The following is a 19,286-nucleotide window of genomic DNA, read 5'->3' as shown; positions in this document are numbered from 1 at the left end:
CATACATTTTGTGTTTGCTTTTAAATCCCTTTATTCGGTCGATGAATGAGTCTGAGGTAGACTCCAGAGCATTCCTCTATGCTGCTCCTGTGGTGTCATCCAAGTGTCAAACACGACATTCAAATTCAACTCAAAACACAACATTTACTCCATGTTTTCAGATTAAATGTGAGCAACCGGAAGTATTGATGCTAAGTGCACCCTGCGCGTACCCTTGGACGAGAGCTTGTGTGCATTGTGTGCTGGTGTGAACATGAACACAGCTCCAGAGGAGAATAACACTGGACAGTTGAGCTACAAACATGGAGTAAATGGCACGGATTTCAGTTGAATTTGAATGTTGGGGCTAACGGACACTTGGATGACATTTGACATGAGTACATTTACATTTTTTGGAGAACTATCTCTTTATTACTGATTAAAAGTCCAAAACACTTGATGACCCTGAGGTGCACAACTGAAGTTATGTCCCTAACATTCGCTGGTGGCCACTAATACCTGCTTAAATCTACTGGAAGCTGCTAACTTAATTCAGCAGAATACCTTCAAACGTACAAGAGCTATTCACCAAATTGTCCTACATTCCAAATAAATAGAGCTTGACATTAGGTGCCCCTTTTTTCACTCGGGCCCCCCGGCCCCGCGGAATGTGTGTTGCCGGCCCTGCTGCACGGGGCCTGCCCACCCTCTCTCCCCGGGACTCGGAGCCTCTGGTGCGGGAGGAGTCAGTCGCTCACTCGCCAGCCGCAGTCGCTTTGTTACCACTGAGCCAAGATGGCAGACTTCGAGGAGCCCAGCGACGAAGAGAAGGTATCATTTATTCACACTGTGCTTGTTCTGCTGCTTGAATGTCTGTGTCCTGGAAATGGCCGCTGTGTGCGGAACCCGCTCCGCTCGGCTCAGCCTGTGTTTGACTTATTGACATCGCCTGACATTGTTTCCGAGCTCACAAATAGCTGGAGCCAGAGAGGTAACCCGTGTCAAACTGGCCCTGGTTGTTTTGATAGTCTCACATGCTGCTGCTTTAGCACGGTTCGGACTTTATTCTAACTTGAGGGAACGGGGAGCTAATGCTAGCCCGAAGCAAGTCGAGCTACTTCCTGCATTTACAGCGAAGGATCGTGACAGAGCATCGGCAGCGCGTCCACACCCACTGTCCACGAACTATACATCATACATATAACACAGCGTATATAACAGTGATACGTCAGCTGCTGTTTACAGATGCAGCTTGTTTAGAGATGGATAGATAGATAGATAGATAGATAGATAGATAGATGTGTAGATGTGTGCTACATCAGCAAGGTGTCAGGCACAGAAGTAAGATGTAAAGATATCTAAAAACTATTCGAAATGCAAGATCAAAATATAAACAATGTAAATAATAAACACACATAGAGAGACAGATGCTTTATTGAGACATTCCTGTGTTACAGCAGCAAGGTACGAGGCCCACAACATAAACAAGATGTCAATATATAAGATCAAAATATAAACAATATATATTTGTACGTAAAGGGAGACGCAGAGAGAGTATTGTACATAATGTATACACACACAGAGTGAGTGGAATGTACATGTTGTATTGTGTGTCTACAATGTAAATATAGGTGTGGAAGGTGCAGGTATTGGTTGGGGTGTGGGTGAGATAATCAGAAGTTGAGGGTTGTCTACTGGTTTGTGACAAGAAAGATTTGGTGTACTGGTGTACTGGTTCTTGTTGGGTCTCATGGAGAAGGCCCTCTGCTCTCTGTCCAGTATCTGGCCCGGAACCTTTTTAGTTCGCACCTTCTCAGTATTGGTACATATAAGTGCAGATCCGTCTTCCTGCAGCGCCGCCGTCTGCATCGTGCTGCTACTTGTTGTAAAGTAACGCTGTGCATTCCTAAAGCTGCTGGACTGGCCAAGGGGCTTCCAGCTCCCTGCCTCACTGCAGTGAGGCTGCAAACGAGGAAATGATTGAAATCAGGGCTGAGGCGTACGGCAAACAGAAGTATCAAGATTAAAATGTTTGTCAGTGGCAGATGTCGGATGTTTCTAAATCATTGGCCATGAAGGGGCCACAATTTATACAGGGAGGCCACTTGTATGACCAACATCGATGCTAAATCGCTAAATGCAACTGAGCAGGGAACGACAAACACAAAGCACTTTATAAATCTGATCAATCATTTGTTATACCTCCTCATTGTGCTATTTGTTGAACTTTTTTTATATTTATATTGCAATAATCACTGAAATTGTTTTATTATCCGGCTGTAATTGCAATTTAACTTCAATTTGATATCTCCTTTTAATAGTGTCTTTATCAGATATAATCTCATACTGTAGATTTGCACGGTGGAGAATCGGAGCCTGAGCCTGGAAGTGCTTCCTGAGCTCTGAATGGGCGATTCAGGATCATAGTTAATCTAGGTTAGTCATTGTAAAGCCCCCTCTGCCCCTTCAGCTGGATGGCCCTGTTTGTAGGTCAGTTCCAGCTGCAGCCCGGAGGCTCGATGTCCCTGTCTGCCCGACAGATGGCATCCCTGTGATGATGGCCCATCACAGTGTGGAGGTGGCAGCACTGTGGGTCACTGGGAATCTCACGTAAAAAGAAGAACAAATTGTTCTGCCTGATGTAAACTTTGCTTCTTCTTAAAGGGAAACTGATCCAATTGAGGGCTGGGTGACGTGTTTGAGTCTAAAAACCACTTCTGGGGTCTCAGGGGTAAACAGTGTGGCAGCCATATACAATACAAATGAAGGAAATGGCGACTACATTTTCAAATGTAAACAAAAACAGCAGAAAATACCTTTAAACTGCTCCTGTGGTGTCATCCAAGTGTCTATGGGCCCCAAAATTCAAATTCGTCTAGAAATGGTGTCATTTACACCGTGTTTTAAGCCTAAATGCACTTAAGCATTTTATGTTATTGAAGTGACCTCAATTGTATTTGATTTTGCTGCAACACTGTTTATCCCTGAATCTCAAAAAGTGTTTTGTTGACTCATACACTTCACCCACCGCTCCATCGGCATAGTGGTGAGTAGGTAGTGACTGAATTTCCATATTTCAGTGAACTATCCCTTTAACTAAGCCTGGCCTCTATCCTGCCAGTCCTCACTGGGTGTCAGCACAGCACCTTCCACAGCCTCCTCTCTCTGTGGCTTTGACAGCACATGCTTACACTTGCATACTGCCTGCTAAGAAAAGCCCTAGGGGAACGTTCCCTTCCTGCCATATAAGGAGTGGCCAAAAGATTCATGAAGCCCTCAGCTATTAAAGTTAGCAAACTGCTCTCTGCCTCACTCTAGTGGTTATCTGCAGTTTTGTTTTACACTTTATCTCTCACTATGTGTGTAAGATAATAAATAGACTTTCCAAAAACAACAGGCCGCAGAGTTAAGCAGAATGCTGTGATATAATGATACCTGATACTTCATCATGTTTAAAGTTTTAAAGAAAATGATTTTCTCTCTAGGTTCGTATTGCAGCTAGTTTTGTGTTGCACGCTCCCCCAGGAGAATTCAATGAAGTCTTCAACGGTGAGCCTGACTTGTGATCGACATATTTAGGACCTTGCTGTATTCACTATGTAAAAGAAAACGTAAATGCTTATCTCATGTTAATTCTTTTACTTTCAGATGTTCGAGTTCTGCTGGACAATGATAATCTTCTCAGAGAGGGCGCGGCTCAGTGAGTTTTAGCTGTGTTTCAACTGTATTATTAATAATTAAAATGATATTATTAATATAATGCTTTGTTTTTATGTATTATTTATATTTGACATATTCTTAAACAGTTTCTTTCTGTATATTTTGTATGATACTGCAAATTTCTTGCGTATTTCTTATTTTTTCCACATACTTCCTGTTTATATTTATTACAATTCTCTAGATATATAAATCAATCTATATATAGTTCCATGCTTGTTTGGAGCAACTGTGGATCAATAAAGTAAAATATAAATATTGACTTATTTCTATGAATCTAACTTGTTATGTCCCCCCCTTGTTTAGCGCCTTTGCTCAGTTCAACATGGATCAGTTCACTCGGGCCAAAATTGAGGGATATGACGATCAGGCAAGTTGTTCTCTCAAAGTATTTAGATCATTTGTTGTCCTTATTGAACTGAGTGAAGTTTCATCGTCTGTCTACATCACTTAAACAACTCTTGCTTGCAATAGTAACACCAGGTTTCTCTGTCTGTTTCCCCCTCAGGTCCTGATAACAGAGCATGGAGACCTGGGTAACGGCCGCTATTTTGACCCTCACAATAAGATCTCCTTCAAGTTTCACCACCTGAGCAAAGAGGCCAGCGACCCCCAGCGCCATGAGGGGGAGGCAGCCCTGAGGTCATGGAGGGACGCCTGTGATTCCGCCTTGAGCGCCTACGTGAAGGAGCACTACTCCAGTGGAGTGTGCACGGTAGGACCGCTCAGCCAATCTGCACTGGAGCTGCCGATACACAGCGACGCCCTCTCATCGTGTTTTATCTGCCGCAGGTTTACGGGAAAACGATCGACGGCCAGCAAACCATCATCGCGTGCATCGAGGGTCATCAGTTTGAGCCTAAAAACTTCTGGTAAGGTTGATAATGATCACATTGCAAACTTCTTAATCGGATTCAGTCTGACGGTGATGTCATTGATGTGTTATTGTGTTGTGTGTAATTTGTCAAACGTACTCATCTACATTGTCTGCCCTCAGGAATGGTCGCTGCCGGTCTGAATGGAAGTTCAGTGTCTCACAATCTACCGCACAGGTGGTTGGAGTTTTGAAAATACAGGTATGTTGAGTGATTTCGGAGATTTGTGCGAGCTTTGCTGCAATGTTACCTTTGTGTCACTGTTGTGTGTATTTCTTCTGTTCATTCCAGGTACATTATTATGAGGACGGCAATGTGCAGCTGGTCAGCCATAAAGATGTACAGGAGTCACTGACTGTGACTGTGAGTATTTTGATCTTGCACATCTATTTAATTTTTGTGAATTACTGTTATAAATGCATATTTAGAGTTAGTTTGTGATGGTAATGCAGAAGCAATTAGAAAATGATATAATATGGACTCAATATGAGCATTTCATATTGTTCACGACTGTTTCAATCATTAAATTAACCCATTGGTGTTTGTTTTGGCAGAGTGAGAGCCAGACCGCCAAGGAGTTGGTGAAAATTATTGAGGATGCAGAGAATGATTATCAGGTATGTGTGCGTTAAGGATCAGAGGAGTTCCCTCAGTATAAATGTGCATGAATACATTTCATGCCTCCATGTCGGTGACAGCCATGACAAGAGGCTTCATTTTTTCAGGTTGCTCATCCGTCCCATTCTCACGAACACAACATCTCAGGATTACATTTTAGAAGTCAAAGGTTAACATGACTGAGCTTCACTCTTACATTATAATATTGTGGATTCGGAATTAGCAAACCTGAAGACGTGAAAGCTTAACAACTGTTGCAGATATTATCTCTACACCAGAATACTTCAGGGCATGTTTAAGACATTTAAAGTGACAACATACGCTTCCAAAATTAGAGTTTGTTCAAAATAAAATTGGACTCGCTTGCCCCACACCTACAGCTCACTCATGTTTTTCTTGTTTATTTCCACTCATCATAATAAATGTCAACTTTATTTATACAGAACCTCTCAAAACACTGTTACCAGGTGCTCTACAAGTTAAAAATGAAAGTTTGAAGGAAAACATCAGGAAACCATTAAAGGCAATTTGAAGATCACGCAGCATTAGAGCACAAATACAAAAATAGTGTGGGAGCCCTGACAGAAAAGGCCCATTCACTGCTCGTGCTCAGCAGCAGTTATCTGGAACTGACAGATGAAATCAGGATGCTTGTTGACGTGTTTTTCTTCTTTGATTGGCAGACAGCCATCAGTGAGAACTATCAGACCATGTCCGACACCACCTTCAAGGCCTTACGCAGACAGCTCCCGATCACCCGCACCAAGCTCGACTGGAACAAGATCCTCACCTACAAGATCGGCAAGGAGATGCAGAACGCTTAGAGGACGGAGGCGGCGCCGGCCGTGGTTATGAAAGGCTGATGCTTGAGCAACGAGTGGGACGCGTTCCACTAAAAATAGACAGTGCAGCTTCTGTCAAGCACCAAGAGGAAACGCCTTTCGTTCAATATGAAACTGAGTGATGTAACTGTGATTCACTTGTAAACATATTGTACATTATTATTTTTCAACAAATAATGCCTTTTAGTGTCACTGTGGAAGTATTGGGTCGATTCCCCTCATTCAAACTCTCACACACACACACACAGTTCATCATCCCTCTGTGCTTCCGATGGACGCACGTCCTCCGAAAGCCATCTTCAGTTTCATGTAGCAACTAGTTTACTTTCTATAAAACACAACAGATATTCTTTAAGAGCTTCCAATACTTCTATAGTTCTTATTTTATTAACAGAGGGCAAATGCTGTATGCAATTTAGATATGTTATCTGACCGGAGAGAGACTTGAAAGCATTTATGTTTTCCTCTGGTTCCACGTCTAAACCGTAGATGTCTTTTTCTTTTTCTTTTCAATGGCCATATTTTGTTTTTCCTGTTTAAGTTCACTTATTTCTCTCTGTCATGGGGAGACACTTTACTTTTCATGAATACTCCTCCTCCTCCAGACTGAGAACGAGTTGGTGCCCTCCTGCCTGTTGTTTACCTTTTAGCTTTTGCTATATTTTTTTATACAAACTGTAAGAGCATTTATTATTCTTGAAATAAAAATGTTGCAACAAATGTGATTCCAAGAAACGATCGTTTGTGTTGTACATAATCGTTTTAGAGGGCGTGGTCACGATATTTGATTTTCAGTTTTTTGAATTAAGTTACCACATCCGGTACTTGCCACTTCCAAGAGACACCTGGCACTTATTCATCTGCGACACAGAATCCTACACACTGAAGAATAAAGTATATAAACTAACGGATATAATATAATTGATCAGAATACAAAAACGTATGGTGGGGTGAAACACCAACTTTTATTTAAGGTTCTGTACGTGTTAGGTTTCTCACAAAGTTCAAACTTTTGAATATGACTGTTTACAACTTCATCGTTCTACACTCATTATTCTAATTTAAAACACTGATGAGGATTTGTTCTGTTATTGAGGTGTTATTGTTGAACATCTAGTTCAGTTTATTATGCATTCTTTAAAGCTAAATATTGTAGTATAACCAGAAGGAGACCCCTTGCTGTGTGACGTGATACTGGTGAGACCCCCCCCCCCAGTATTAGAGTGAAGTTATTGGATTATGTTTATCTTATTTTCGGTGTCGCCACAGCTGTGCGCAGAGAAAGGCGCTGTCTGCTCCACCCGATGCAAACAACAACGTCTTCTTAACCTCGGTGGCAAGGCGGTGTCGAATCAACGTTTCGCTTTCGACTTTGAGGAAGTTCGTATCAGTTACTCTATCCTACGAGCTGGAGAACCCCCCCTCGTCTCATTCCGCTGCTCCTCCAGCGACCTGCAGTCAGCATGTCCTCCGAGCTCCACAGCTCGGGATGGAGGATCATCGATTATCTTCTGAGAACTTCTGAGGAAGGAGTCAGCGTCCAGAGGCTGCGAGACTTCTACAATGAGTTTAGAGGAAGGTAGGCAGCAGGACAGCAGTGTGTGTTTGTGTTGGGGTCTGTGTGTGGGTCTGTGTGTGGGTGGGTGGGGCTGTGATGTGAGACTGGTTTGTGTGTCACATCCTCGGTTGTGTCCACAGATATCACCCCAGCTTCTCCAATGTCCTCAATGCTCTGGAGAGGTCCAACAAAATCGTCATAGAGCAGAGCATCGTCTACGTGATGGATGGACCTCAGGTAGGATTGTTTCTGGTGTTCACTCCGGACTTGTGTCGCTGCAATGAGGAAAACAAAGAAACACCAAGCATTGTGTTATTTTTTTACTTTCGCTTCTGTAGCCCAGAGATCACTGCGACCAGCGGCGAAGGCCTCGGGCCCCTCGGCGGCAGAACCCCACCTGGGGCCCCGAGGAACCGGCTGCATCCTCCCGTGGCCCCTCCACCGCTGTGTCCCCCGCGCGGACCCCCACGAACCTGGCCTCAAGGGTCCTGAAGGAGTTACAAGTTAACAGGTGAGGACGCATTCTTTAATTTGTTCATTATTATGTCTTTATTAGTTTTTATTACTTGTTATTAATAGAAATGTATTTTAAAAAGTCAGTCATTTGTTGCTTCCTGTTTCTCACATGTGAAGCTCTGATGCTTTCCTCTCGATACTGAACTGAATATCTAGAAGCTTTAGGAGACTGTTATAACCGTTCAACATTTTCAGTGACAGACTAAATTAGTTATTTGTTGATTGAGAAGTTTAATTCGGTGGCTATTGGAGCTCAATGTAACTGTGGAAGTTCTTGGTGAGAGAAATTAAATAAGAATTCTCACATCGAACTGTTTTTTGTGAATTTTTCAAAGCAGGAAATACAACAGAAAATATAACGAAAAATAACACAAGAGTTTATCTCCGAATATAATGGAGAATCTGTCAGAGTCTATATTCTGCTGAATGGGACTGAGTTCTCAACACCACAATGTGACCAAGAGGAGTTCCCTTCTTTGGTTACTAACCCTAACCCTAAACCACTATCGTCAGAAAAGGAGAAAACTTTCCCTCCACCAGCTCAGACACTTCTCAATCAGCACTAGATCAGCGCCAGGGCTTTTGGTCGCAAATATTTTGTTTCTTACAAGGTCAAGGGAGGTTCATGCACAAAATGTGAAATACAGTTCATGGAGCAGACAAAACATTACATACAAGGTATAGCAGACAGTAAATATTTCCAGTACAGGCGGTGAGTTATTCTCCCCTCGGCCTCTGCTCCTTATCTTCAATAATGGGGAAGTGTATCTGGGACTCAGATGTCAGATAACCTGCAGAACCCCTGTATTTACAAAACTCAGATTCGGGTAACACAGCCTGAATCAGACAGGAAAGTTATACTATATACTATAATATATATTATCTCTGCTCATATATACAGTTTCTGCTGTGTAACCCGCCTCACAGCAGATTCACAAGGTTTCAGTCTCCGAAGTCAGAGCCCTAAATCTGAAACTCACTGAGCTCGTCTCCCCCACAAAGACCTTGAAAAGGCCCTCGGCCGGTTTCTTATCTCCTGGGATTGTAGCTCGCACTCTATTCACACACACACACTTCACCTCCTTAGACACACACACACTTCACCTCCTCATACACACACACACACACACACACCTCACCTCACCTCTTCACTAGATCTGCATAGAAGAGCATGCCAGCGAATGTTCCCTCGAAAAGACAAGTACTGACAGATCTGTATTATTTCCGAAGCCTCGCCAGGTCAAATTTCCACCACAGTAGATTCTTGGAAGCCGAGTTAGGGGACATTTGTGTTTTTAAGGTCATACAACGTCCGTCTCCTGGAAGGATAGATGTTGTCATTGTTAGTATTGTACATCTAAGAGAGCGCACAGGGCGTAAGGTCTCAGAACCTCTCCCAATATCAACCACCAGGATGCACAGAGTTTATTTCTATGCCAGTCCAACAGTACAGGCTTTCTCTCTTTCAGGAAAATGCTGATGGCCGACAAGAAGGGCATCGAGATCACCTCAAACCCGGTGTCAACCGAGGGCAAGGTTCAGCACATCGTGGAATCCCTCAGAAAGACGTTCCTTATCAAGTTCCACATTGAAAATAAGGGCCAGTACGCCATCAACCTCACCTACTACACTGCCCTGCTCAGGATCTGCTGCTTCACTCTGGAGGACGAGAAGAGAGTCAGCCGAGCCTCTCCCTTCTGCCTCAATCCTGGTGGGACAACATCTGTGTTTTGATTGAAAAGCATATGCACTGAAGAAGTTATTAATACTTACAGCTCCTCTTTATCTTTCCAGGAGAAAGTTATGAAGTTGTGGCTCGGTACAAGCTGAAATATCATGGATATTTCCCTGCCCTGATTTACTTTGAGTTCTTGCCAGTTGATACCAAATCGGCGCCTGAGCCCTTCTCCATCGTGAGGGAGATGGTCGCTTCTACCAGGATCCCTCTGGCTTTGGAGCTGGGGCCCGTGGCTCCTTACTGCAGACCACATCGGAGGATGGCACACAAGCAGGTCGCAACCATTTTAGTGCGGTTGGAGCGTCCTGAGAGGTAAGTTAGTTAAAATCTGATTGTAAAGTTGAATGGCACTCAGCAGAGCACTTACCTCCACCGAGGCCCAACAGTCCCCTTTAATTCAATCGAGCTGCACCCCATCGCACACACTCATTGTTATCAGTCCTCTTAATAGGCCCGATTCTTTTACTGAAGATCCGTTAATGATTCCCTGGGAAATTGGTGAAAAAATGGCAAATGCAATGTGTAAGGGAGAGAAGAAAGCAACCCTGGACTCATTTTTTATCTTCCACTGAAGCCGCTTTCAGACATGACATGCGGGTCAAATCTAGATCATTTACCTCTGGGTTTTCCCTGCGTTTGCTTTTCACTCATGCAGAACACAGCAGGAGGTTCTCTGCACAACCGTGTCGGCTCTTATCACCACAAACTCTCTTGTCGTCTTTTATTTTGCTTTCTTCTATGTGTGTGTCATCACTTTTTCACCAGGATGTATTTGTTTTCTTTTTATCTTTGCGTCTGTCGCACGTTAAAAGCAACATCAAAGCCCCCCACACTCGCTCACAGTGAACACAGAGGGGGACCCCCCCGGCTGTGTTCACACATCCACTCCTGTCACTGTGTCACTCAGACATCTGTGTTCATGCATGCACTTCCTCTGTAGAATATCCGGAGGAACTGCAGAGTTCCCTGCGCGTCTGAAAACACAAGTTACATGGACATCTGTTCAGAAGGTTTTTGCATTAATCCTGCTGACAGAGGTGAAAACAAAACCTCCTTAATCTCACATTTTAAATAAATTTATATTGACTTTTATGACCTGTTGATGAAAAAATAACGTGTAGAAGTTCAATCAGTCGCAGCAGGAAATCCTCTGTTACCCACTTCACCTAAAAAAGATTTGATTTGGAGTTGGCTGAAGCAATTTTCTTCACTTGTAATTGAAATTGATCAACAAGGGAACTGTAAGTGTGTTCTGGTGATGCTGGTTACAATCATGATGCCATGTTGCATGTTTTGTTCTTCTCTTCAGGACCTTTGTGGAGACACCAGTTAAATTAGGAGACTTCAAGTACCCTCAATACCTAAAGAGACTGGCTAAACAAAACCTGAAGGACTCCGAGAACCTTTCTCCAGCCGACAGATCCAAACTGGAAACAGTGAAGTGAGAGAATTAACCAGCTGATTAAACCCAGCCATGCCTGTGCCGGGTTGATTGTCTTTCTTTTTAAAACCCGGTGCCTTTGTTTGTGCCGTGCCCCCCAGGAGACACCTCAGGGGTCCCCTGAAGATGAAGAACTACTATCACCGGTTCAACCATCTGCTGCACCTGGAAGAGATTCAGGTGGAGGTGGAAATCGGGAAGTACGACCTCCACAATCAAACCATGACTCGGGACCCAAGCAACAGAAAGCTGCTCACGCTCAAAGTAAGAGCAGCTCAGTTAAAACACGTTGCCCTACTGTTGTTATAAGAAACTGAGTCTAGTACAGATGACTCCGACAGATTTGACTTTTTCTCTCACTTTTTTTTTTTTGGAGACATGAACTCCATATGTTCGGACAGTGTCACAGTTTTTGATTTTGTTTCTCCAACAGGTTCCTGGTGTTGCTGAGAATCGGCCATCTGTAATAAGTGGAGACTGCCTGAAGGTGTCCAAATCTGGGGACACATCAAAGCCACTCCCTGTTTACCTCGGAAAAGTTCACAAAGTCGAGCTGGATAGTGTGAAGCTGAGCTTCCCTCAGAAGTAGGCGTTGGATTCGAGATACTCGTCTTTTTGAATCCAAGGAAAAAAGGACCTGACCTCACATGTTCCTTTCACTGTGCTTCCTTCTCTCAGGCTGTTGGACGTATTTAAAGACAACATGGAGTTTGATGTGGAGTTTACTCAAAACCGGTACCTTTTGAAGCTGCAGCATCGGGCGGTGGACTTGGCAGCTAAATATAACCTGGAAGACGTGCTGTTCCCATCTGGTGCAGCAGCGACTAATCCCTCCCTGCGGACACTCAGGTCTGGTGTCGATACACAAGAAAGAACACACACATACAAAACTAAATAACACAAGGGTCAGAATGTAGATCTACTGGTAAATTGAAAGCTCTTTGATCTTCAGCGCAACGATCCGGTACACAACGCCCACAATACTGCTGGTGCCGCACACGTTTGCAAGACCCAGAGATACTTGAACTTACTTCAGTAACAGGGAGTTTGTAACTCAATTTCATTTGAACATTTAAAGAGTGTTAAACATTGCTCAGCAGATCAACTTGACCACTGTCTTACATTTTTTTATTTTAAATATCCCGCCAGTGTGCATGGTGTAAAGAATGTCCTCTGTCCCTGTCTGCTATCTACAGCATGTTTGACAGGAATCTGGAAAATAACCCAGAGCAACGTGCTGCAGTCCAGCACATTGTAGCAGGATCGTCTAAACCAGCTCCTTATCTGGTGTTTGGGCCTCCTGGAACTGGAAAGACAAGCACTGTGGTTGAAGCTATGTACCAGGTATCAAGTATATGTAGCTTTTAAAAATAAATGAAATTTGCATGCATAAAGGGCTTATTAGAAAGTCTTAAATGTCATTTCCTGGTGTCTTAAAAAGTTGAAAAAAGCCAGATATCTGTTTTTTATGCTAAAATATTTTTCTTCTTTTTATATATTTTATATATTTTTTACCTTTACCAAATGGTTAAAAGATAGAAAATAATCAGAAGAGAAGTCCAAAACTCAGTTAAAGGGCTCCTAATATTGAACATGAGATTATTTGCCTGATCAGACAGACACTGGTTTTCTCACATGTGAGATTACTGTGTTTTGTCTGTGCTTTGCTTGATGTTTTGATTGGATGATTTATTTTATATTTTCCCGTGACAATCACATTTTATCAACATCATTATCACAGTCTGAAATCTGTCAAGAGTTGTTTGATGTTTGCGTTTGTTGCCATTCGGCAGGGAGTCACCATCTGTCATATCCCATCAAACCACAGCCTGGAGAGGAAGATTCGCCTTCAGAGCCAAACACCTTTCAAAAATCCAGACTTATGTCCTATGTCAATAACTTTGACTAATGAATTTGACTTTGCTTGCACTGTCAGGTTAGCATGGCCAATCCGTCAGCCCACATCCTGGCCTGTGCACATTCAAACAGTGCATGTGACTTACTGTGGGAGAGACTGATGGTGCCCATGGATGGTCAACCGGTTTACCGCATGTACGCCAACTACCTAGACCCAGGGAGTGTCCCCGAGCACCTGCTGGTGAGCATATACATATTTCATGAATAACTGTATCTTATTAACAAATCTGTTAATCTGTAGCTGTTATAGACTGTTTATAAAGATGGACAATATGACCTCTCACCAAAAGTGAAGCCAAAGTGCCTCGAGCGCCGACTTGTGGCTGGCTGCTGCAGAGGCCATGATTCCTGCCTTGTCCATATTAGCATGTGGGACTCAAAGAGGCTTTCAGTCCTTTTAGGTCGTTCTTATCTCACTGATGTTTGCTAAAGTGCTCATGTTTTTGAAATGTTTGGTTTTAATAAGTAACTTGATGCAACCAGAGTAGAATGTCACAGCTGAGACTGACATTGGTCCCGGTGACGGATATTTTTCTTAATATCTGGATGGTGGGAGGAAGTGGAGAGACGTCGCCCATCTTTATTTACAGGACATTTGACGTTGTAGTAGAACAATTAACTAAGCACGGTTGACAAACTATTTTGTATTTAGATAGTAAGCGTTTGAAGCCTTGACAAGAGACTTTTATGACTCGTATTTACATACACCAAATGTTTTATGACTTGAGCTGTTTTATGGTCGGCACTGTTAGTGTTGAAATACAATGAGACCATTCGTGACTTAATTACCCATCAAAGGAAGTAGTGTATGTCTTCTTATCACCTAAGGAAACACATGTGAATCAGCCGCTATTGTTTAGATTCCTCTCCTTCCCCCACCATGGAGCCTGTCTGGATTGGCTCAGAGGGACAGCCCTAAATCCTGCTATAGAAGATGTGTGATTTTGACTGTTCTTCATCTTCACTTCCTTGTGGTCTCCCTGTGTTGATCCTTTCTGCAGGAAGCCCCTTATTAAATACACGTAGATAACTTTGAGAATAAAAATCAAAGAAATGTACACGTCAGTCACTCAGGCAAGAACAAACACATGTTGTCATCACATATCAGGTTGACAGGAGTGATTTGATTGGTTGGTTTCTTGAAGAACAGAAATCTGTATGTGTGGAGCAAACGTGTAAATTCTACACAGCTGTGATAAAAGTCTGAGTTATACATTATCATTCAAATGCTTTAATTAGAGGAAGAACAGATGGACCGAAACATTTCATAATTTTTCTTTCTTCTTCTGACTCTTCCAGGATAATTGTAACTGGGATAAGAAACTGGAAGAATTCTCGTTTCCGGGTAAAGAAACTCTGATGAATTCTAAAATCGTAGTCACAACTCTGTTCACAGCTGGCAGGTAAGAGCTTGTGTCTTATAATTATCATTAATATAATTTAAGTAGGTTTCTTTACATCAAGATTTATGTTACACTTTCATCTTTACTAATGTGAAAATGTCTGTTGTGCGTATTTCTTTTTTGTTCAGACTCGTGTCTAGAGGAATCCCAGTCGGTCATTTCACTCATGTGTTTGTGGATGAAGGCAGCCAGGCAGTGGAGCCAGAATGTGTCATCGCTGTTGCAGGTAAACTCAGAATATCAGAATTACCAGTAGGCTACATTCAGGTGGTCATTCATCATCACACTTCGCCGCCGCACTGGTAAAGATCTTAATGACATTTTTCATTTAATGAGATGTAGAAACCCATAGAGCTTCAACTTGATGTGTTTCAACTCGCAGTAAAGGGCGATATGGGCTAAGGAAATATTCACTTTTTGGGGGGATGGTGACTTTGACTGCTCATGCAGTATCTCTCCTAATACAAGTCACAGAGAAATGGTTCTAATATCGTTTTAAAGCTAGATGTGGAGATGTCAGTAACGTGTGATCACATAACCAAAAGAGAGAACGAGGGGAGATTATCCATTGTCTCAAATACGGTCTTAATATAATAGAAAATGACGAATTTCTTCATGAAAAGCGCTTGAATCTCATTGGTCGACATGTTCATGCTGTGTCACAGGTCTGCTCAACCCAAAGACGGGGGGTCTGTTGGTGCTGGCAGGAGACCCCATGCAGCTGGGACCCATCGTCCAGTCTCCTCTTGCATTGCATCATGGCCTCGGTGAGACGTTACTTTGTCTGGATGCATTTCATCGCACTGTGTTGCTCCGAACTCCAGGTCTTCTCCTGAAAGGCTCCAGAGGGGCTGCGTGTGGGAACACAAATGCCCGACATTCTTCTCACAATGACATGTGTCCCGAGAATGTCCAAAGTTAGAATGCAGAAGGATGCAAAACTGCAAGCAAACACAAAAGCAACACGAACATGTCAGGGTGAAAAAGAGGAGCCATGCACGTAGATGAAGATTTCAAATTCAAGATCTTTCAACCACACAGGGCTGTTGTTGTGCAGGAAACAAAAACATGTGATTTCCTCTGCGCTAGTCGTTTCCTGCCTCCTGCGTGTTTGAGATCAGACGCCACCAGTCACCACAGCCCTCTGGACATTTCCCTGTTCATGTTCGTGTCTGAAAACGGCTTCTGACATAATGTGAAGATCTTCAACCACAGCTGCTTTGGTTTCATTTCCTCTTTTTGTCTTTATGGTTTTATAATTCAATGATCCGCAGGAGTTTCTCTGCTCGAGAGGCTGATGAAATATAACGACCTGTACAAGACGAGTAAAGACGCCCGCTACGTCACCAAGCTGCTGAGAAACTACAGGTGAACTCTCCGTTTTCCTCTTGTTAAAGCTGCCCTGTTAGAAATGAAGGAAGTTTGATGCTTAAAACTCTCCTGCTTTCCTTGTTTACTCTTCACTCAGGTCTCACGCTGCCATTGTGAAAATCCCCAATGAGCTCTTCTATGACAACGAGGTGCAGGAGTTTGCCGACCGGTTGGACCGCGAGACGTACTGCAACTGGAAACACCTCCCGAAAGAGGTGTGGCCCGAGATCAATAAAGTTTTAATTGCATAAAAACATCTCAATAACTTTATCAGGAATTCTAAAAATATCTCTACATGTTGATGATGAAGTACAATTTATTTATGTGAACCCTAAATTTAAATGGTCAAAGTCAATTTTTTTGTCAGAGTTTTAAAATAATATCAGTTTTAGTGACTTAAAACATTGATTGCGTTTGGACAAGAAGCCCAAACACGGAGGAATATTTTAGTTGTGCAAAAATTGCATAATTATTGACAGGGCGTTTATCTCATGAAATACGCATGTCTCTTTTAATTATCATTTCGTTATCAACACTCATGATCTAAGTTAATTGAAGACATCACCCACCTTCAGACTGGCCCGGGGAACAAGACTGAACTCACCCGGACACATTAGGCCTCATAATTTTGGGGGAAAAAGGCCAAAATAATAATTACAAAATAAATCTTAATTGTTATTAGGATGGAGGGAAAAAGCCCTGAGAGGTTTATTCAAAGTACATCATTTAGGTTCACTCTGTCTGTGCATCTACAGGGTTTCCCAGTGATCTTTCACGGGGTGATCGGAAAAGGAGAGAGAGAGGCCAACAGTCCGTCCTACTTCAACGTGGCTGAGATCCAAGTCATCGTCGACTACCTCACCAAGCTGATGGAAACACAAGAGAAGAACGGTCTCCCCAAACTCTCTGCGAAAGACATCGGCATCATCGCCCCCTACAGGAAACAAGTGAGACTGCAAATGTGTACAGTAGAGTCGTGGAGAGAAAGTTAGATTCAGTTTTAAAGGAGACATATTATGCTTTTTCTTTTCCTATCCTCTAGTGGTCTTTTTGTGAATATATAAAAGGTCTGCAAAGTTAAAAAGCACAAAGTCTGTGGTAAAGGGAGCTTCTCTCTCTTTACATATGACCTCACCATGTCTCACATTTACCCCCTAACGAAACCAGAGCTGTGTACAGACCGGACAAAATGTTTATTTGAACATAAACACCCTGTTGTGATACGCAAGCTCCACAACTATGGCAGCTGAGAATGTCATTCTCGGCTTTGTAGTGGCTCGTAATCTCGTAGGTAGATGATGTGGGTTTAAATACGTGTTCAACACTTCAAAATACTCTTGATGTTACAGTCTCTGCCAAGTGTTTCAGACAGAGGCTGAAAAGAGGAGCGGGAGCAATGGACAGTTTGAGGATGTGATGTGTTTTGTGAGCATTAGACTACATAAACCTTTTCAAGTTAAAGCACAAATTAAAATGCTAAGTTTCTTTTGACTAGTCATTGGTCAACATTGTTACTTTTCAAACAGGTTGAGAAAATCCAAAAAGCCCTGAAGGCCTCCGTGGCTCTGCGTCAGTGGCCTGAAGTCAAAGAGATCAAGGTACGTCGTGCTGCCTTAAATACGATTCTCTCAACTGTTCATCTGGAATAAAATCACATTTTGCAGTTCAATCAATTATATAAAACAGATTGAAATAAGATATCTCTCTGCCGTGATGTCAGGTGGGGTCTGTGGAGGCGTTCCAGGGAGACGAGAGGAGGATCATCATGGTATCGACTGTCCGCAGCAGCATCAACTCCATCAAGATGGACAAAGACTTCTACATCGGATTCCTGTCTAATCCAAAGGTCTGAACCGTCCTACTGGGTGCTGAAGAATTTGAATATGTTCACCATTAATGTCGTTATTACCCCAGAGCACGAGGGCCACTTAAAGGGGGAAAAACTGTCTCTTTAAATTACACATTCACTCTGATAGTATTATTACTTTTTATCATTAAGTTACAACTTTTTTCTCATCAAATAACAACTTTATTCTCATATTATTACTTTTCCCTCATTTAATGGCAAGTTTATTTTCATATTATCATGACTTCATCTTGAAATCTCAGAATTCTTTCTTCAAAATGGCCCCGACACACCATCGTAAATTATGAATCTCTTTTTTTTTCTTCTGTTTAAAAAAAAATATGATGTATCGGCATCATCGCCCCCTACAGGAAACAAGTGAGACTGCAAATGTGTACAGTAGAGGTGTGGAGAGAAAGTTAGTTAGTTAGTTTAAAGGAGACATATTATGCTTTTTCTTCTCCTTTCCTCTTTTCTTTTCTTCTGTTTTTTTTTTTTAAATGATGTATTTATTTTGCAGAGGTTCAATGTGGCTGTGACGAGAGCCAGATCCCTGCTGATTGTTGTGGGGAACCCTGAGATCCTCACCAAGGACCCCACCTGGGAGAAGTAAGTCAGGGCAGGGCACGGGGGACGAGAGAAAGTTACAGCGCTACAAGAGTATTCACAAGTTTATCCGTGACTGTGAAATCCAAACCAGACAAAACAATTTCCCCTTTCAGGTCTTTAAAGCTGCTGTTCTGCAACGTTTGATATTTTCTCTTTCAAGTTTCATATTTCCTTTATATGAGCACCTTAAAGACCTATACCTACATTTTTACTTAATTTGGATTTTTTCTATTTGCAGGTTCATCAGCTACTGTGTGAAGGAGAAGGGTTACCGGGGATGTGACCAGAAGGATGTAGAGAGCGAAGATGATCCATATTGAGTCTGGAAACTCTGAACCTCTGAGTGGATTCTGAACGTTAGTTGACCTGTAATCTCTGTGATTGCCTGGATCATAAATACAGTTGAAATATGTTGTACTTGTATGAGAAAGAAATTTGTGCTCGGGTTTATACAACTTGTGTCTTTTCTGCCTGTGTCTCACGTCCTGTTACAGATGAGAGCCCCCCCCTCCAGCAGCGTGTGGACCCATAGTGGAAAACAGACAATCTGCAGTGACATCACACACTGCTAATACACTGTATTAGTTTTTAAGGTTTAACCACATAAGCATCAATTACTACTGTACTTCAGTAACCTTCCTACCAGCAGTTTTGCATATTTTTATGTTAATACCAAAGTAAATCTGTTGTTTGACTTTTCCCTCTTTGTCTCTCGTGACTTTGTCTCTTCGGTGTCTTTAAATAAAAAGTTCAGCAAGTTTCGATCAACTGGAACAAATAATTGCTGCACACGAGCAATTCCTGTTCAGGGTTAGACGAAACCAAACGGGACGTCTCCGTCTTCCACAAAGGGCCG

At 42.5% G+C, this 19,286-nt stretch overlaps 2 protein-coding genes across 2 annotated transcripts; both read left to right on the top strand.

Moving 5' to 3' along the window:
* Window positions 1-671: 671 nt before the first annotated feature.
* On the top strand, window positions 672-6,751 carry capza1a (capping actin protein of muscle Z-line subunit alpha 1a). Its single transcript, XM_053443445.1, has 10 exons — window positions 672-810; window positions 3,465-3,528; window positions 3,628-3,679; window positions 4,003-4,066; window positions 4,205-4,411; window positions 4,489-4,568; window positions 4,694-4,772; window positions 4,863-4,934; window positions 5,126-5,188; window positions 5,873-6,751. Exons 1-10 carry the CDS (start codon window positions 775-777, stop codon window positions 6,011-6,013), a joined length of 858 nt encoding a protein of 285 aa, XP_053299420.1. The 5' UTR covers window positions 672-774; the 3' UTR covers window positions 6,014-6,751.
* A 552-nt stretch (window positions 6,752-7,303) lies between these two features.
* On the top strand, window positions 7,304-19,129 carry mov10a (Mov10 RISC complex RNA helicase a). The gene is made up of 22 exons (XM_053445983.1): window positions 7,304-7,610; window positions 7,730-7,826; window positions 7,928-8,100; window positions 9,575-9,816; window positions 9,900-10,155; window positions 11,153-11,284; window positions 11,386-11,548; window positions 11,718-11,869; window positions 11,963-12,133; window positions 12,481-12,628; window positions 13,221-13,382; window positions 14,501-14,604; window positions 14,733-14,830; window positions 15,270-15,371; window positions 15,879-15,972; window positions 16,073-16,190; window positions 16,731-16,922; window positions 17,502-17,573; window positions 17,696-17,821; window positions 18,342-18,430; window positions 18,669-18,786; window positions 18,925-19,129. Exons 1-21 carry the CDS (start codon window positions 7,495-7,497, stop codon window positions 18,748-18,750), a joined length of 2,889 nt encoding a protein of 962 aa, XP_053301958.1. The 5' UTR covers window positions 7,304-7,494; the 3' UTR covers window positions 18,751-18,786; window positions 18,925-19,129.
* The last annotated feature ends 157 nt before the right edge of the window (window positions 19,130-19,286 follow it).

This window comes from Pleuronectes platessa, chromosome 2 (assembly GCF_947347685.1).
Source record: "Pleuronectes platessa chromosome 2, fPlePla1.1, whole genome shotgun sequence".
In the NCBI taxonomy this organism is placed as follows: Eukaryota; Metazoa; Chordata; class Actinopteri; order Pleuronectiformes; family Pleuronectidae; genus Pleuronectes; species Pleuronectes platessa.
This window is presented reverse-complemented; position numbering and strand designations above follow the sequence as displayed.